General features: G+C 37.5%; 2 protein-coding genes across 4 annotated transcripts; one reads left to right on the plus strand and one right to left on the minus strand.

Moving 5' to 3' along the window:
• Positions 1 to 2,512: 2,512 nt before the first annotated feature.
• Positions 2,513 to 8,272, plus strand: LOC104226698 (cysteine synthase 2). 3 transcript variants are annotated; one of them, XM_070152717.1, is made up of 7 exons: positions 2,882 to 2,898; positions 3,709 to 3,783; positions 4,099 to 4,306; positions 5,739 to 5,882; positions 6,648 to 7,037; positions 7,111 to 7,346; positions 7,635 to 8,272. In XM_070152717.1, exons 3-7 carry the CDS (start codon positions 4,262 to 4,264, stop codon positions 7,855 to 7,857), a joined length of 1,038 nt encoding a protein of 345 aa, XP_070008818.1. In that variant the 5' UTR covers positions 2,882 to 2,898; positions 3,709 to 3,783; positions 4,099 to 4,261; the 3' UTR covers positions 7,858 to 8,272. The 3 variants fall into 3 exon arrangements, with proteins under 3 accessions (XP_070008817.1, XP_009777030.1, XP_070008818.1); XM_009778728.2 differs by lacking the exon at positions 4,099 to 4,306 and having other exon boundaries at positions 2,515 to 2,898; XM_070152716.1 differs by lacking the exons at positions 3,709 to 3,783; positions 4,099 to 4,306 and having other exon boundaries at positions 2,513 to 2,898.
• Positions 8,273 to 9,240: 968 nt separating this feature from the next.
• Positions 9,241 to 12,912, minus strand: LOC104226700 (uncharacterized). The gene is made up of 3 exons (XM_009778731.2): positions 12,657 to 12,912; positions 9,839 to 9,942; positions 9,241 to 9,726 (listed from the first exon to the last, which is right to left on the minus strand). The coding sequence occupies exons 1-3, from the start codon at positions 12,706 to 12,708 to the stop codon at positions 9,451 to 9,453; spliced, it is 432 nt and encodes a 143-aa protein (XP_009777033.1). The 5' UTR covers positions 12,709 to 12,912; the 3' UTR covers positions 9,241 to 9,450.
• Between the last annotated feature and the right edge of the window lie 3,133 nt (positions 12,913 to 16,045).

Consider the following 16,045-nt stretch of genomic DNA (forward strand, 5'->3'; position numbering starts at 1 on the left):
TAAATCCTTCGTATTGATCCCTCACATACGTTGGGAGTGATGTTGTTCAACAACTACTTAAATGCGTACTCTCTCTCGAGAAATATACATACTAAATAGGCACAGTTAATTGATGGTCATTCAATCAACAACAATAAACATGTAGTTGAACAAGTAGAGAAATCGAACGGCTCAATTATATAAAAACGCAATAAGAATTCATCCTACAAAAGGTTTCATCAAAATCCTAGATAAAGAATTAGTTATTCATAATAGTATGCAAACTACAATACTAGAATTCATACCAATAATGAAAATAGGAAGAATGGAGTGAAAAACTCATAGAAGAATTCTCCGCCTTGCTTCTAGTGTGTTCTTGACTCATTCTATCGATTCTCCTCTCTAAAAACGTCTCTCCATCTCCAAAAACATCTCCACATTCGTCTCTCAAAAGTGATTTTGAAGACTATTTATATGGGATAAGGTTAGCATGGGGGAAATAATACAAGCCCACTTCGAAATAGCCTTTTTAGGATAGCTCGTTCACTCTCTCGTGCGCACGCGAGAGTGAACGAGCGAAGCTCTTCTCTTTTTCTTTTCCTTCTAGATCTCTCGTGCACTTCCATACCTTTTTGTCATAATCCGCTGTTTTTTCTCAAGCTTTTCCTTCACTCTCTCGTGTGCACGCGAGAGTGAACGAGCAAAGTCCTTCTTTTGTCTTTTGGTCCCGAATCAACTTCTTTTGCTCATTTGCTCCTACACATTAGAATGCACGTAATGAGCATAATTCACTACAAAAACGCATATAACCTACCGTAACCACACAAGTTATGAGATGAAAGTACACAAAAAATATGCATTTTTGGCTATTTATCAGCATGCTGAGTTACTTCGAGATCCTAGTAAATATAAGAGTATGATTGGTGCTCTTCAATACTTAACTATGCTTCGTCCAGATATTGCCTATGTTGTTAACATTGTTTCACAATTTATGCATGCTCCGCGTATTATTCATCTGCATTGTGTGAAGCGTATTTTCGGGTATTTACAAGGTACCATCATAGATTGACTGTTCTTACGTGCCTCCCTATCCACCACTTTAATTGTTGCCTATTCGGATGTTGATTGGTGTCTTGATAGCCGACGCTCTACCACAGGGTTTGCAGTATTGTTAGGCTCTAATCTTATTTTGTGGCATGCACAAAAGCAATCAATGGTTTCTAAATTTTCTACTGAGGCCGAGTACAAAGCTATCACTTATACTGTTGTTGCGATATCTTGGATTCGTAATATTCTTCGTGACATCGGGCTCAATCTCCGTAATCCGATTCATGTTCTTTGTGATAATGTGAGCTCTACATATATATGCCCATGTTACAAGACCACTCTAAGCACATGGAAGTTGATTCTTATTATATTCGTGAAAAAAATTGCTCAAGGGATCTTGTTGTTCGATATGTACCAATTCGGTTACAATTTACGGATATTTTTACAAAAGATTTATCCTCATCTCAGTTCAGTTTCTTACATGACAATCTATCTGTCATGTCTGTCAATCCAGATTGAAGGGACGTATTAGGACTCTAAGGATTTATCTAATAATAATATTAGTAATTATTCCATGTATATGATGGACTCTTAATACTTATCTTTGTAGGTGATATACTTACTATTATTTATATCCATATCCTATAAATACAAGTAATACTGACTCTCTATTTGTCGAGCCATTTATTGAAACCTATCACTCTTTGCGCTCTTCGCCTTATCTACACTAATAAACATTGCAAGATGAGTTAACGCACAATAAATACCGCACAATCCCCATGGTATTATCTATAGCATACAACAACTAAACAAAAACAAGATGGTTGAGTTCTCACTTGAATTAGTAAAACTTGTATAAGTTTTTCTCTTCAAAATATCTTTACAACCATTTGACCAGCAACCAAAAGAAAAAAAAAAGGATAGAGAGGATACCTGTAGTATTTAACTCTAGCCTTCCACTTCCAATTATACTATTAGAGATTTTATTAACATGCTTTTAGAAAGAAAGTTAGACTTTTAACATACAAACTCAGCATTATAAAATATCAAACCTACCGTTAGCTATACTATCTGAAATTAAATTCCACCGCAAAAGGATGTGATGCAGTACTCTCGAAATGAAAGGAAATGAATTAAAGCTACCGTTAACTCTAGCCTTCCACTTCCAATTATACTATTCGAGCACTGGGTATGAAATTTTTTTTGATAGGAAGCGTTTCCCTCCCCTGAATGGGGCCCTACGGGACTTGAATCCGGATATAGTCGGATTCCAATATGGATACCGAATACCGAGTGGAAAACAAAAAAAAATCTAAAATTAAATTCCTTAGTGTATCAAGTTTCTCAAATTCAAGCTCTCGAAATGAAAGGAAATGATTTTTTTTTAATAGGGAGCAATGTTTCCTTTAATAGGCTTTACGTGGCTTGAATTCGTATTAATCGAAGTGCCAAAGTGTGATACCCGACGACAACGGGTGAGAAACCTTCTTCTTTTTTTTTCAAAAAAAAAAAAATTTGCTAGACATAGTTGAAAGGGAAAAAGAGAAGAAAAAGAAACTTAGGTGATCTCTGCGCAATTGATCAAAATATTCATAACTTTCCTTCGCCCTTTCACCGCCCATATACTTCAGGTTTAATCAGAGAGGATTGTGCGGGAGAACCTCCGCAATGGCGCCGGTGAGAACTGCAGGCGCCGTCGCCACACTGCTCTCTATAGCCATAGTTTCTTATTTCCTCTTTAAAACGGAAACCACTCAACAAAAGTCTTCCCAAAAGAAGAAACTTCAAAGACGTAGAAATGGACTCGTCGCCGCCATTGGCAACACTCCTTTAATCAGAATCAATAGCCTATCTGACGCAACTGGCTGTGAAGTATATTCTCTATCTCTCAATTTCAATATACATACGCATGTATCGCTTGCTATATGTCTGAGTGAAAAAAAAAATGTTACTAGTAGTTAGATATGAATAATATCCTGAATTCCAAATTAGTTCGGTTTGGTTATATAGTTTTTTTTATTTGTTTCTATTCAGGAATTTTGTATAAGAGGAGGTATAATAGTTAGATTGCTTTCATATGTAGAACTGTGACTTCTATGCTTTCTAAGATTGGTTTAGCCTTTCAGATACTTATACATGTAGACAGAGGCGGATCCAGGATTTTAAGTTTTTGGGTTCATGTCGCAATCTCAAATTAATATACAATAATAACTGGGTTCACAAATAGATATTTATAGATATTTAATAAATTTCTTAACAAAAATACAGGGTCTACGCAAAAGTTACTGGGTTCCTGGTAACCCATATATTATGCCTAGATCCGCCCCTGCATGTAGAAAATGTAGAGGACTTTAATACTACTACTTTTTATTTTTATTTGCATTATAGTGGCATGAATGAGTTTAAATGGAGTAATACGGTCAATGAGGATTCATATAGCCGACCCCAACTTGTTTCGGACTGAGCATAATTGTTGGTTCTATTTAGGAATTTTGTATTTAAGAGGAGGTATAATAGTTGGCTTACTTTTATATTCACCGTCAACCTATTCCCTCTCCTTCATTCGAGCTTGGATCAGTTATGCTTTGCAAAGCTCATATAGGAGGAGTTGTTTGTAGTTGGATATATATTACGTTTGCATATGTAGATGAATATGGCTAATTGATAGCAACTCCTGTTTAGATTTTGGGGAAAGCAGAGTTCTTGAATCCTGGAGGGAGTGTTAAAGACAGGGTAGCCGTGAAGATTATTGAAGAGGTGATATTCCCTTCGTATTCCTTTTTCTGAGCCAGCATTGTATTAGCTCGTTATAGCCAAATACCTGCTTAAACTGTATCTTTTACGGTTTTAACCAATCTTTCATTCTCTTGGTTCTAAAATATATTTTACAGTTTGATCTAGTTTTCAGAATTTGTCCAATTTATGAAGAGATTTATTGTCTTCAATGGCTTCAATAACATTCCAGTACTCCTTTGTGATTTTTCTAAAGATATCTTTGTTCTTTTTTAACCTCAATTGAATGTTAGCAGCAAAGAAAGCGAGCTTTTACTGACCAGTTATGAACTGGTTCAGCTGTAGGGGTAGAAGATGATCTAAGTGGTTTATGCCCTTGGATGAATGCATATGTACTCTCCACATCTAGCACCTAGCTAAGACGGATTGACATGGGCATGCTTTTCTGCTGCATTGGAGTGGGCAAATTGAATGACGTCATGTCAACAACCAGACATTTTCCATGGAAGTACCAGGGGTGGATCTGTTACTTATTAAGTCAACTAAGGTGGTTATGCATATATCTCCTAAATAAAGGCAAAAGAATACTCCTATTGGCTTCCTACTTAAGGCACTTCCTTACCTCAAACTTGTCAATAGTTCATCTGGAGCTGTTGGTAATCCATTTAGACCCCATGCTTTGCACCTAGCTAAAAAAAGTTGTCAAATGCCATGTCTTTCTTCTGTATTGAAGCAAGCAAAAAAGGGTGCTCTAGGTCGACTACCAGATGTTTGCCTGGGAAATATCTAGGGGAAGTCTAATACCATATAAGGCATCCTTTTGTGGAAGCTACTTTCATCATTCCAATATGTATGGAATGTCAAAGAAGATCTCATTCTAGGAGTTGAACTCAAACAGTCACATGCTAACACCCCTGGTAAAGACATTTATGACATAATTTGGAAGGGAAATGGCTAAATAATTTGCATTTTGGAAAGAAATGGAATTCTTTTATCAGCATCTACCAGTATAATCTGCATGATATGTTGTTGTTGTTGTTACCAGTATAATCTGCATGTGTCAGCTTCTTAACAGCCGAGCTTCATTTACGCAAAAGTATATCAATTTAACATCAAGCTTTACTGAAAGTAGGAAAATGCCCGAGCTTCTACAAATAGAGAACCAAAAAATCAAAGGAAACAATCAAAGCTGCAGTTGTTCACTTGCAGAACATATTTAGGTCACTGGTTATTTTGAAACTCTTACAATCCTTAAGTTCATTGGTTAACTTGCCTTAGCTTGCATTCTTGATCTGCCAATGGTATTCATGCTTTGTGCGTGGGAGCGATATGAAATTTTTTATTTTTTATTTTGGGGAGGGGGGGCTAGAAGGTGGAGCTGTAGAATGTTGGTGGATTGCAGAGTTGTTTTCTTCTGTTTGTGTTGTATAATGTTGGTGGATCACAGAGTTATTTTTCCGTTTGTGCATATATCTGTTTTTATCTCAGGAACAATTTGCAAGGGTGGAGAAAGTATTGATTCAAGATTGCTTTGTTTGATTAAGAAATGGTGGCTTAGTTGCTAGAGACTGAAATTATCACCCTATCCTTTAACAGTGACCAAACTTCAAGAATATTTTTCATATGGATAATTTGTTGTCAAATGTGGTACATACATTTGTTTTAGAAATTTAAAATTAGTGAGTCAATTCCTTTTCGTTGTTTAAACCTAAATATCCATCAGCTTATTCATGGTATTAGGTTAAGAAGACCACTGATGCCAGTTTAAGGTTTAAGAGTTCTTGTAAGTGATTGGGATGAGAAGGTTTTAGTGACAATGAAAGCTAAACTCAGGGATTTGCTTGATGTGTTTATTTTCTGTAAATTTGCTTTCACAACGTATTTACAATTAAATTGCTTCTTTACGATTAACAAGGTTCAATAAACTTGGGTATGTTTAAATACATTTTCTTCTGTTAACAGTGGAATATCAATCACAGGCCCTGGAATCAGGAGCATTAGCTGAAGGTGGAGTAGTTACAGAGGGAAGTGCAGGAAGCACAGCCATTAGTCTTGCAACAGTAGCACCTGCTTATGGGTGCAGATGCCATGTGGTTATTCCAGATGATGCTGCTCTCGAAAAGGTTAAACATTTAGGGTGTGTTTTGGTTTTCAATTTTTCCATGTTTGTTTTGCTTAAATATTTTGGAAAACATTTTCCTCGTGAACGATTTACATACCAAAAGGAGGAAAAACATTTTTCAAAACTCTTTTTCAACCTTCCACGCCCTATTCCCACCCTCACCCCCACCCCAAATCATGATATCAAATCTGAACCTCCCCCTAATATTGCCACTGCCGGCCCCTAGACCCCGACCTACCACCCTCCCCCGCCCTTACCTATTCGTCTTCCATAGTGTTTGCCTAAAGTATATATTTTTTCAAAAATATTTTCTGCTACCTAACCAAACACCAAAAAATAAGTAAGAAAATCACTTATTTTCCAAGAAAATGCTTTTCAGAAAAACATTTTCCTTCACGCAAAACACACCGCTTAACGCTTTTGTTTTCACTCTAGATTTGTTTTTTACTGAATTACGTGAGACTTAGTGTTGGCATTCCCTGAGCATGCGGGATAACTACTAGAACAATATTAGGGGTTGAGACCCTCAGACTCTGGAGCGCAAGCTCAAACGATCTTCATCAGCTGGCCTATTACTCAAGCTAATATGTCAGTGCTATACGATAATTCCAACGGTTTCCTCATCGTCCCATCCTTCCTCTATCGCTATGGAACTTCTGATGGAAGGATAGTCATAAAAGAGAATATTAATAACAGCATAAGTTGCTTTTTCTAAAGAAAATAGACTATTGCTACTTATTGAAATTTTATCAATTCTACTGTTCAGTCACAAATACTGGAAGCACTAGGAGCTGCTGTTGAAAGGGTCAGACCGGTTTCTATCACACACCGAGACCATTTTGTTAATATTGCAAGAAGAAGGGCACTGGAAGCAAGTGAATTAGCATCAATCTGCAGAAATGAAAACCAAATCAATGGCAATGATTCTAGTCAAATCAATGATCACTCAATCAGTGAGGAAAAGCAGACTATGAACTTCTCACGTGAATACAAGGGTGGGTTCTTTGCGGATCAGTTTGAAAACCTTGCAAATTTCAGGTCACATTATGAGGGCACAGGGCCAGAGATTTGGGAACAGACAGGTGGCAAGTTGGATGCTTTTATTGCTGCTGCAGGTACAGGTGGCACTGTTGCTGGTGTTTCCCAGTTTTTGAAGGTTGGTTCTTATTCTAAAGTTTCTCATTTTCCACTGCTATGTGATGTATTATTAACTCCTGTATGATCAACAGGAAAAAAACTTTAATGTCAAATGCTTTCTTATTGATCCTCCTGGCTCTGGTTTATTCAACAAAGTAACAAGAGGAGTGATGTACACACGAGAGGAAGCTGAAGGACGGAGACTGAAAAACCCATTTGATACAATAACAGAAGGAATTGGAATAAATAGAATAACTGAAAACTTTAAGCTGGCAAAACTTGATGGAGCTTTCCGAGGCACAGATATGGAAGCTGTTGAAATGTCCAGGTTCGTTCTTGCTCTTGGTCAACTACTCGTTATAGTATTTTCTAGTTATACAAATGTTACCATGCAGATTAATGTGTTAAAAAAGTGTTACCTACCCCTTTCTAGGCTTCTCCGACAAATAAAGGTGAACGCGTCAAAAGAAATGATAAGATTTTGCCTAATCTACCAAAACTTTTCCACCATTTTGGTCACCTTAATGAACAACTCTTCAGAATTTGATTAGTTTGTTCTGCAAAGAATTGTCTACATGAACCTGTGTTGAAGTTAACTGGTCATATGACTCATCAGGTATCTGTTGAAATATGATGGCCTATTTGTTGGAAGTTCTTCAGCTATGAATTGTGTTGGAGCTGTCCGAGTGGCCAAGGCACTAGGTCCAGGGCATACAATTGTGACAATCTTGTGTGACAGTGGTATGAGACATCTGAGTAAATTCTACAATGCTGAATACCTATCTGAACATGGGTTGACACCGTCAGCAACTGGTTTGGAGTTCCTTGGTCTCAGTTGATTTATAATTGGTTCATGATTAAAAAACAATTACATCATAGTCCCAAACAAGTTGGGGGACTAAAATTATTTAATTCAATGACAGCACTTAGGTTCATATCAGGGAGGAAGTTTTTCATTTCAAATGCGGGAGCAACCTTGAGTCAGATATAGTACCATTTAGAAGCCGAGCTAATGTTGTATATACTCTGCTAGAGAATTTTTTTTGACAATTTAACTATATACCTTTCGTTTGTTTATGACAAAGAAGTAAAGACAGGCCTGTGTGTGTACTTGCGTGGATCATATTCGATGATTCAGAAATTAAGTTTAAGCCAGTTGCAATCGCAATAGTTATGCTATTCTCATCCGTCCCCTCTGAAGGCTGAAGTTCGGATTCATAAATTAAAGGAACAAATAAAACTGCTCTCCTGGAATCTTTTTTTTTTTCTTTTTTTGTTGATGAAAGTAGGTGTCTCGACCACTTGTGTGCACCTCGCAGCAGGTATTAGTTAAATTTATCCACTAAGGCTTGGACATATGAGAAACAATCACCTAGTATTTTTGCCTCCGGGATTTAAACACTAGGCCACACCCTTGAGTGCATTGCTCTCCTGGAATCTTTTAGCCTATGATCAATGATTAACTGCACAAACTGGTGTAAGCAATTGTTTTAACCTATTTTTGCAATGTTTTTTCAAAAGAAATTTTACTTTTTAGCTTCTTATTTAGTAGGTGTGGTTCATACAAACCCAAAGTAATTAGGAGATCACAAGACAGTGGATATAAGTAATTTTAATTTCATGTGTTTCCAGTTGCAAAGACCACAAAAGATGGTACTTTTGGACTGTTGAATAGATTCGAACAATTTAATTTGGTACGAGCGTTATGGACCCAATTAAAGAACTTTATCTTCAATCAAGTCCCTCTAATTTTTTTTGTTTAGATTCTCGCCAATGGTGTAAGAATTAATGGATGGCGGACAAGGCAGTTAACATATCATCGTTTCTCTCTATCAGGGTTGGAGACTCTTCCAACTTCAAACACTGCAGTAATGAAGCAACCAAATCATGGGGAAAACACGGGGTTTCGTCAATCTTTTTCCATAAAGAGTTAAAAAACAACAGCTACCATCCAACACCAAGGATCTGTCCTTGGCAGCAAGAAGTAAACCATAAGAAGTTCCCCCATTGTTCTGTTTCACTGTTTGCAAGGTTCCAAGGTGAAATCTTTACATTTTATCCCTTCATGTTGATTTAAAAACAAAGCAAAGAAACAAAAGCTTTTACCCAGTCTCACAACATTCGCTCGCCCAATAATATTACTATTCCAACGAACTTTGGAGCATAATGTAGACAAGTTTACCATCATGCATTCATAAACCAAATATGGTGAAAGAGACGGATAGAGGGATCAAACAAGAGCACAGCCAGAAGACTGTGGTGATATTAGCCCCCCAACATATGTTGAACAAGGGAATTATTTCAAAATACATAAATCTTCTGTTAAAGCTTTCTTTCCCCCCTGAAAGGAAAACTTACTGAAGGTTGAAAGGGGGAGGGATTTTCCTCAGAGTATGTGAAAACTTATGGATGTATTTTATACAACAGATCCGCTAAAGATGCCTCCTTTCAAACATATTCTCATCGCAATGAGTGTCAAGCCACTCTCTTGGGGAGCCCTTTGATCCTGTCGGCATTTTTCCACCCACAAGCTCTCTCAGGTGTTCGACCTTATTCTCGCGACCACTTCCACTGTATCTCCTGTCAGCTTCCTTCAGTTTCTGTCTTAACTTCTGCTTGCGATTATTAGCCGGATTGAGCTCTTGTTGCTTTGATTGTGAAGGAGGAGCGCCGTGAGGTCCAAGGTATAAATTCTCCTCTTTCTTAGACTGCGAAATAATAGTTAGGCAAGGAGATCAATCCAAACTTGAAAGAGATAGCAAGCATTTTGACATAAAAAGTTGTTCTTCTGAGTGGAGAGCGAAAATCCTAAGAGTTAACCTCATCTGAAGATGTCTTTGACTCTTCAACTTCAACAAAATTACTAGTACTATTTTGGCCAGGATCTTCAAGTTCCAAGCTTGGAATTACATATCCTTCAGTGTCTGATGGTCAAAAACATCAAATCAATATGTTAGTTCACATTACATCAAAAGGCTTCGATGTACATTATGAAGTCAAAACATGCTAAAAGGGTAACTTCCAGAACAATTTAACTAAAACAAAACCTTAAATCTAGAGGTGGAGCCGGATATATTAGCAAAGTAATGAAATGGCTGCGCGCAGGGGGCCAGGATTTGAAGTTCATGGATTCTGAATTTGCCAATGAACTCGCATCTCCTTTTAGTTACTGGGTTTGTAGTTAAATACTTATTCATATTTAATGGATTGTCTAATACAAATATAGTGTCTACGCAAAAGTTACTGGGTTCGTCCGAACCCGTTGGTTCTTCCGTAGCTCCGCCCCTTGACAGACCGAGAATACGTACTTCGATTTTTAAACATGCAGAGACACATACATATTCAAAGACGAGTGCACACAAAGTAGCAAACCTGGCAATTTCCTACCAAAATAAACAGGTATTAAAAACAATCCAGTATAGCAATCGAGCATTTATACAAAGGGAAAAAGCACTAAATCCAGGACAAAGGTCTATACATCCTGTAAACCAAATTTTTATGAATCAAAAAGTTGTAATCTACAGTGAAAAGGATAGATATCTTTCTCCTGCACAACAAAAGCTTTAGCGTAAGTACAGTCATAGCTCCAGATCATTTATGCTATCTTTTTCTTTTATTGGGAATGAATTTATGCTTTTTTCTGTTCATCTAATAATCTTTTTTTATGATTAGAAGTCCACTTTTTCATCTTCGAAACTCAGTAAATAATGGTTCTCTCTTCTACCGCTCTACGCTTAAATATTAGGCTTGGTGCAACAATCAGGTGTCGAACCTGTGATTCATGCCCTCGGTCATATTCCAAATTCCTTCTAAAATTGGGCAACAAAGTATAAAATACCAAAGTCTTCAAAGGATCAATACACACCTAAGCATCTTAAAGACACATAACAGTTAAATCAACCTTTCTAGGGGGATCTTAGTAGCTCAGTTAGTTGGCTACCTGAACTTTGTTAGTGAGAGTTCGTTTCCCTTCCCCCACCCCCAATATAATCAAAAAACAAAAAATCTACCTTTCTAGTGAAACTATACAAAGAAGACACAGATGTAGGATAAGGAATTGTGAATAAAAATTATTCAAGTCAATCCTTTAGTCATCCATATAGGTGTTAAAGGGGCCGGGTTGACCCGGTTCCGGACCGGCCCAGACCGGTTAAACCCGGAACCGGCCTGGACCGGTTAAAGGGGGCTAGGCTGGGTAGGAGGGGTAGAGGGGGTTGGTCCGTTTAGAATTTTAAAACGGGTAACCGGACCGGTTGAACCCGGTCCAATGAACAGTTACCCTTACCGGGTTAACCGGCCCGGTACAACGGCTAGAATTTTTTTTTATTTTTATTTTTTAATTTTCGAAACAGGTGGGCCCCACTGACCGTTGGCAACGGTCAGACCTTGAATTGGTCCGTTGGCCAACAGAAAAATTGCACAAATAGCCTCTCTTTTTTAATTTTTAACCCTTTTTCAATTTACAAAACTAACCTTCTCTAAAACTATAAATAACCCCCCCCCCCTCTTCATTTCTTCACTCAATACTCATTTCTCAATCTCAATTTCTCTCATTCTCTCATTCTCCAATTTGCAAGACTTCAAGTCTTCAATTCATCTTCTAATTTTATTTGTCTCTCTTTTCTTGAATTTAATTTATCGTGTTTTATCATTCGGAATTTGAAGTTTGAACAATTGAAGTTCAAAATTGAAATACTTGCTTGACGTTTGTTCGTGGTAACATCGGAATTGCGTAATCAAGTGCTCAATTTATTGTCGAATTCGGTGCACTCCCTCCAACTTATAAAAATACACTAAACCCGACCCGACCCGGCCCCCTCAATCCGTAACCCTTACGGTTCAATTTTTACCCGGATGAACCCGAACCCGTTAAACCCGTTAAGAACCAACCCGGAACCGGCCCGGATCGTAACCCATACGGGTCCAACATATAGCGGCCCGGCCCGGCCCACCCGTTTAACACCTCTAGTCATCCAGATGTAAGTACCAAGTATTGAACCCTTGAGACTGACATTACCACAAAAAAAAAGTACCAAAGGATTGAACCCTCTTGACATGTTTTCTAATACAATTACCGTCATATATCAATAATTTTGCTTACAAAAAGAATAATATTTCAGTTCTATGACCTCGTCATTAAAGCAAAAAATCTACTACTGTCTTATTTTTCACATCAGCATGACAAATGTCAACTTGTTTCAAGAAAAAGGAAAACAGACTGATGAAACAGCAAATAGAACTGTTAGGTCAAATACACACACACAAAAGGTTGTGTTTTATTCCAACCAAAAGGGATAATTATTCTGGGTTTGCTAATCCATGTACCCAAATCATCAAATCAAAGCTAAAAGCATATCAATATCCACAAAAGATTGATTCGAACAAGACAAAACCCACCTTCAAGTAAACTGTCAGAATAATTAACTCCTTACAATTCTTTTGAAAACGCTTTCGCAGAAATTAACCGAAAAAATTAACCACATCTCTATGCTGTATTCAGCAACATATAAGAACCCTCCTTAACATCAATGAAATAATCTGATTAAATTGACCACCATATATCCAATTAACACTGATCCATCATTTGAAAAATAAAAGTTCAGAATTAAAATGAAAAAAGATGAATAATTTAATTTACCCCACTCGTCATCTTGGATGGAAGGAGTGGATTGCACTGAAGAAGGGTCCATTTATTGGTGCAGACGACGATCATCGATTTCCCACTGCAACGACGAAGCTCGATTCGATTCTCCCTCAAAATTGAAGCAAAGCACGCAACTTTAATACTCTATCATTCACATCAAAATCGAATCTTTCCCGATTTGAAAAAGAAGGTATAGTGTCAACGAAGTAAAACAGAGAATCCGAAACCCTAATACTGTGTGCTAAAACCCACTATCCTTAACACGTGGCGAATCAATGAAAAGAAAGTATCAACTTGAAATGACAATGTTAGCCTTTGACAAAGTTGAGCAACGGTACTTATAGCATCCTTTACAATTCAACTTGGGCAAAATTTTCTTCTAACAAATTAGCTATACTAGTTTGTTTAGACTAAGGCTGTATTGTGGCTCGGGCCTAGCCGGGACCGGTCCGGGCCCGGCCCAGTACCGCGAGCCTAACGGGCTTAACGGGCCGGTTCAACCGGGTCTGGGCTCTAGTGATGCAAAAGCCCGTGGTGGGTCGGTTCAACACAATTAGCCCGTGAGCCCGGGACCGGCAGGCGGGCCTGGGCCAGTTCAACCGGGCCCAACGGGCCTAACAACTAATTTTTTTTAAAAAACAACGGTCAGATTTTTAAAATCTAGCCGTTGGCCTTCAAAATTTATCCTTTAGGCACTTTAAAAACTAGTCATTTGGCCCCCAAACTTTTTATAATTACACTTTTTCCCAATTCTCAACTATAATTACCCCCATTCGTTCATTTTTACTCACAAATTCATCAATCTCTCTCTAATTTTCTTCTATAATTGCTTACTTTATTATTGCAATTTCGTGAAAAATTGTGAAGTTCGTGAATTGAAGTATTCAAGTCTTCAACGATATTCAATTTTCAAGAAGTTATTCGTCAATTCGGTAAACTCGTTCAAACTCTTAAGTTTTAATATTATAGTTTTGTTAGTTTTATTTAGTATAATTATAATTAATATGGCATTTTCTTTGAAAAATATTTTTGGTGGTAAGGGTAAGGGAAAATCTAAAATTGGTGAATCTAGTAGCCAAGCTACTACTCTTCCCCCAGCTCCCCGACCCAGACATGTTACCCGTCCTACTCCACCTATTATTCTTGATAGTGATAACCCTTGTTTTCAATTTTCTGATAGTCAATTTTGTCATGATGTTGCACCGGGTCAACAATTAAATGAAGAAGTTGTCACACCTCCTTTTTGCGCGCCCCCGCCCCGAAGGGTTAGATGCGCGGGTGGAGTTTTTCCAATTTAAGTGACAATATTCGAAATGGGATTATTTATTTCAGAGTCGCCACTTGGGAAAGGTTTGGCTTTTGGTGTCCCAAGTCACCGGTTTATCTTGAATCCCAAATCGAGGAAATTTTCGACTTTTCCGAATGAAGTCTGCGAACCAGAAATTCTAAGTAAGGAATTCTGTTGACCCGAGGGAAGGTGTTAGGCACCCTCGAATCCCGTGGTTCTAGCACGGTCGCTTAAATTGTTATAATGGCTAAATATCTGATTTAAATACATGTTATGACTTACGTGCTTTTATTAAGTTTAAACCGCTTTATTATTATTACTTATTTTTTATAGAATTGCAACGTCGTGAAAATGCATCTCGAACCACGTCACAATCAATGCACCCGTGATCGTCGACACATTTGGACTTCGTTGAGATTCGGATTTGGGTCACATCAATGTGCACCCGAATTTAAGAATGTGATTTAATTAAGCCGCGCCAACAGAGTCTAACGCGTTATTATCTTTGTAGAAGGCCATGAAATTTATTAAATGGCCTATCTTGAATTCTAAATAATTATCATGGTTATTTATTGAGGGCCCCACAATTTTGCATCTTTATTTGGCGAGGCTCATCTCTATTTTAGAAAAGGATATCCTAAAATGGCTACATTTCTAATGCATTTGTCTTTAAAACTAGAAGAAAAGGTGCATGCTAATTCAATTATAGGCTTTTGCCTAATCCGGATTTTTGTCAGTTTCTGATTAACTACTTATAAAGTAAAAACGCCATGCCTTGCGAGGACGTTTCAGTCGAACAAAAGACTACATATGAGATTGATGAAATGCAATACCTAATCCGAACATTTCTTGAGTTGAACTAAACTGAACTTATTCGGACTAGATTAAAGGATAACTGGCAAAGTAAAATACTTTAGTTTGGCAGGGAATCATGTACGAGCTAAACGAAATACAACACTTAATCCGAACACTTCTCGAGTTGAACTTAACTAAACTTATGTGGACTAGTCTTAACTAAACAAAAAAACTAAATGAAACAAGAACAGTATTGTATAAAGTCGAAATATACATGCCCCTACTGACAAACAACTACAGAGTTAAAATACAACAGGGTAAACTCAGTCAAATATCAATACATACTTTCGAACTGTTGAATCATAAACTAAATCAACTTTCACAGGCCTGCTAATGTATTATGAATACTACAACAAATACTTGAACTTCTTCAACCCTTTTTTCATTTCATGCTTTCCAACTGTTTTAATTACATCAATATGGGACTTGAAATGTGTACCTGGAAATGCTGAAAATGCAAAGGAGAAGAAGAAGAAGATGTGGAAATCAGCAGCAGAAAGAAGCAGGACTAGTAGTAGCAGCAGGACAGGGCAGCAACAACAGTGAGCAGAATAGCAACAACAATCAGAACAGCACAAAAGAAAAGGATTCTGATGCGAGGTGGAACTAGAGTTGAAGGAAAATAACAGCCAAACGAAATAGCACACAGTGTGATGGCAACAATGCTCCAGACAATCCAATTCCGGAATATACCAAATGCCACAAAACACTAACAATAATCTCGATTGAATTTTAGAAGAAGCAACACTGCCTAATGTATTGACAATAGATGAAGTTCAGACAAACGAGACCAAATTTCTGATTTCCTAATCTGTTTTCTCTCTTTCTTGCTCTCTTTCTATTCCTGTCAACTCTCTCTTTTCTTTCTATCTTCACAGTGTGTGTGTGTTTCTTTTCTAATCCCTCTGCCTCTAATTATGTATCCCTCCTCAGTCAGATGTCTGCCCCTTTTATATGCCTTCCTTAAACCTTTAACAACCTGTTTTTTTAGAGTATCCCAGTACCCTCCCATGTGCCTTTAACCTTTTTTCAGTTCCACTTTAGTTAATTAAGTATTAAAACTCATTCACATTCCCTGGCAGATTCAACTTTTTCATTTTATTATCTAAAAGCAAGTATGGGCAGTAGAATATATCTGACAGCATATGCTGTCAACCCATTTTGAAATTGAAAACCCTTTTATGCAGGAAAACAGGCTGTGCACAATGCACATGCTGTGTACAAGTGCACATGCCACCAA

Source organism: Nicotiana sylvestris, chromosome 7 (genome assembly GCF_000393655.2).
Source record: "Nicotiana sylvestris chromosome 7, ASM39365v2, whole genome shotgun sequence".
In the NCBI taxonomy this organism is placed as follows: Eukaryota; Viridiplantae; Streptophyta; class Magnoliopsida; order Solanales; family Solanaceae; genus Nicotiana; species Nicotiana sylvestris.

What these genes read in the sequence shown, in the direction of transcription:
- LOC104226698 (XM_009778728.2), top strand. Translation starts at nt 2,695, where the DNA reads ATGGCGCCGGTGAGAACTGCAGGCGCCGTCGCCACACTGCTCTCTATA. An exon ending in CTGACGCAACTGGCTGTGAA is followed by an intron (nt 2,899 to 3,708) that starts GTATATTCTCTA and finishes ACTCCTGTTTAG; the next exon opens with ATTTTGGGGAAAGCAGAGTT. An exon ending in GAAGCTGTTGAAATGTCCAG is followed by an intron (nt 7,347 to 7,634) that starts GTTCGTTCTTGC and finishes ATGACTCATCAG; the next exon opens with GTATCTGTTGAAATATGATG.
- LOC104226700 (XM_009778731.2), bottom strand. Translation starts at nt 12,708, where the DNA reads ATGGACCCTTCTTCAGTGCAATCCACTCCTTCCATCCAAGATGACGAG. An exon ending in CATCCAAGATGACGAGTGGG is followed by an intron (nt 9,943 to 12,656) that starts GTAAATTAAATT and finishes TTTGACCATCAG; the next exon opens with ACACTGAAGGATATGTAATT. An exon ending in CAAAGACATCTTCAGATGAG is followed by an intron (nt 9,727 to 9,838) that starts GTTAACTCTTAG and finishes ATTATTTCGCAG; the next exon opens with TCTAAGAAAGAGGAGAATTT.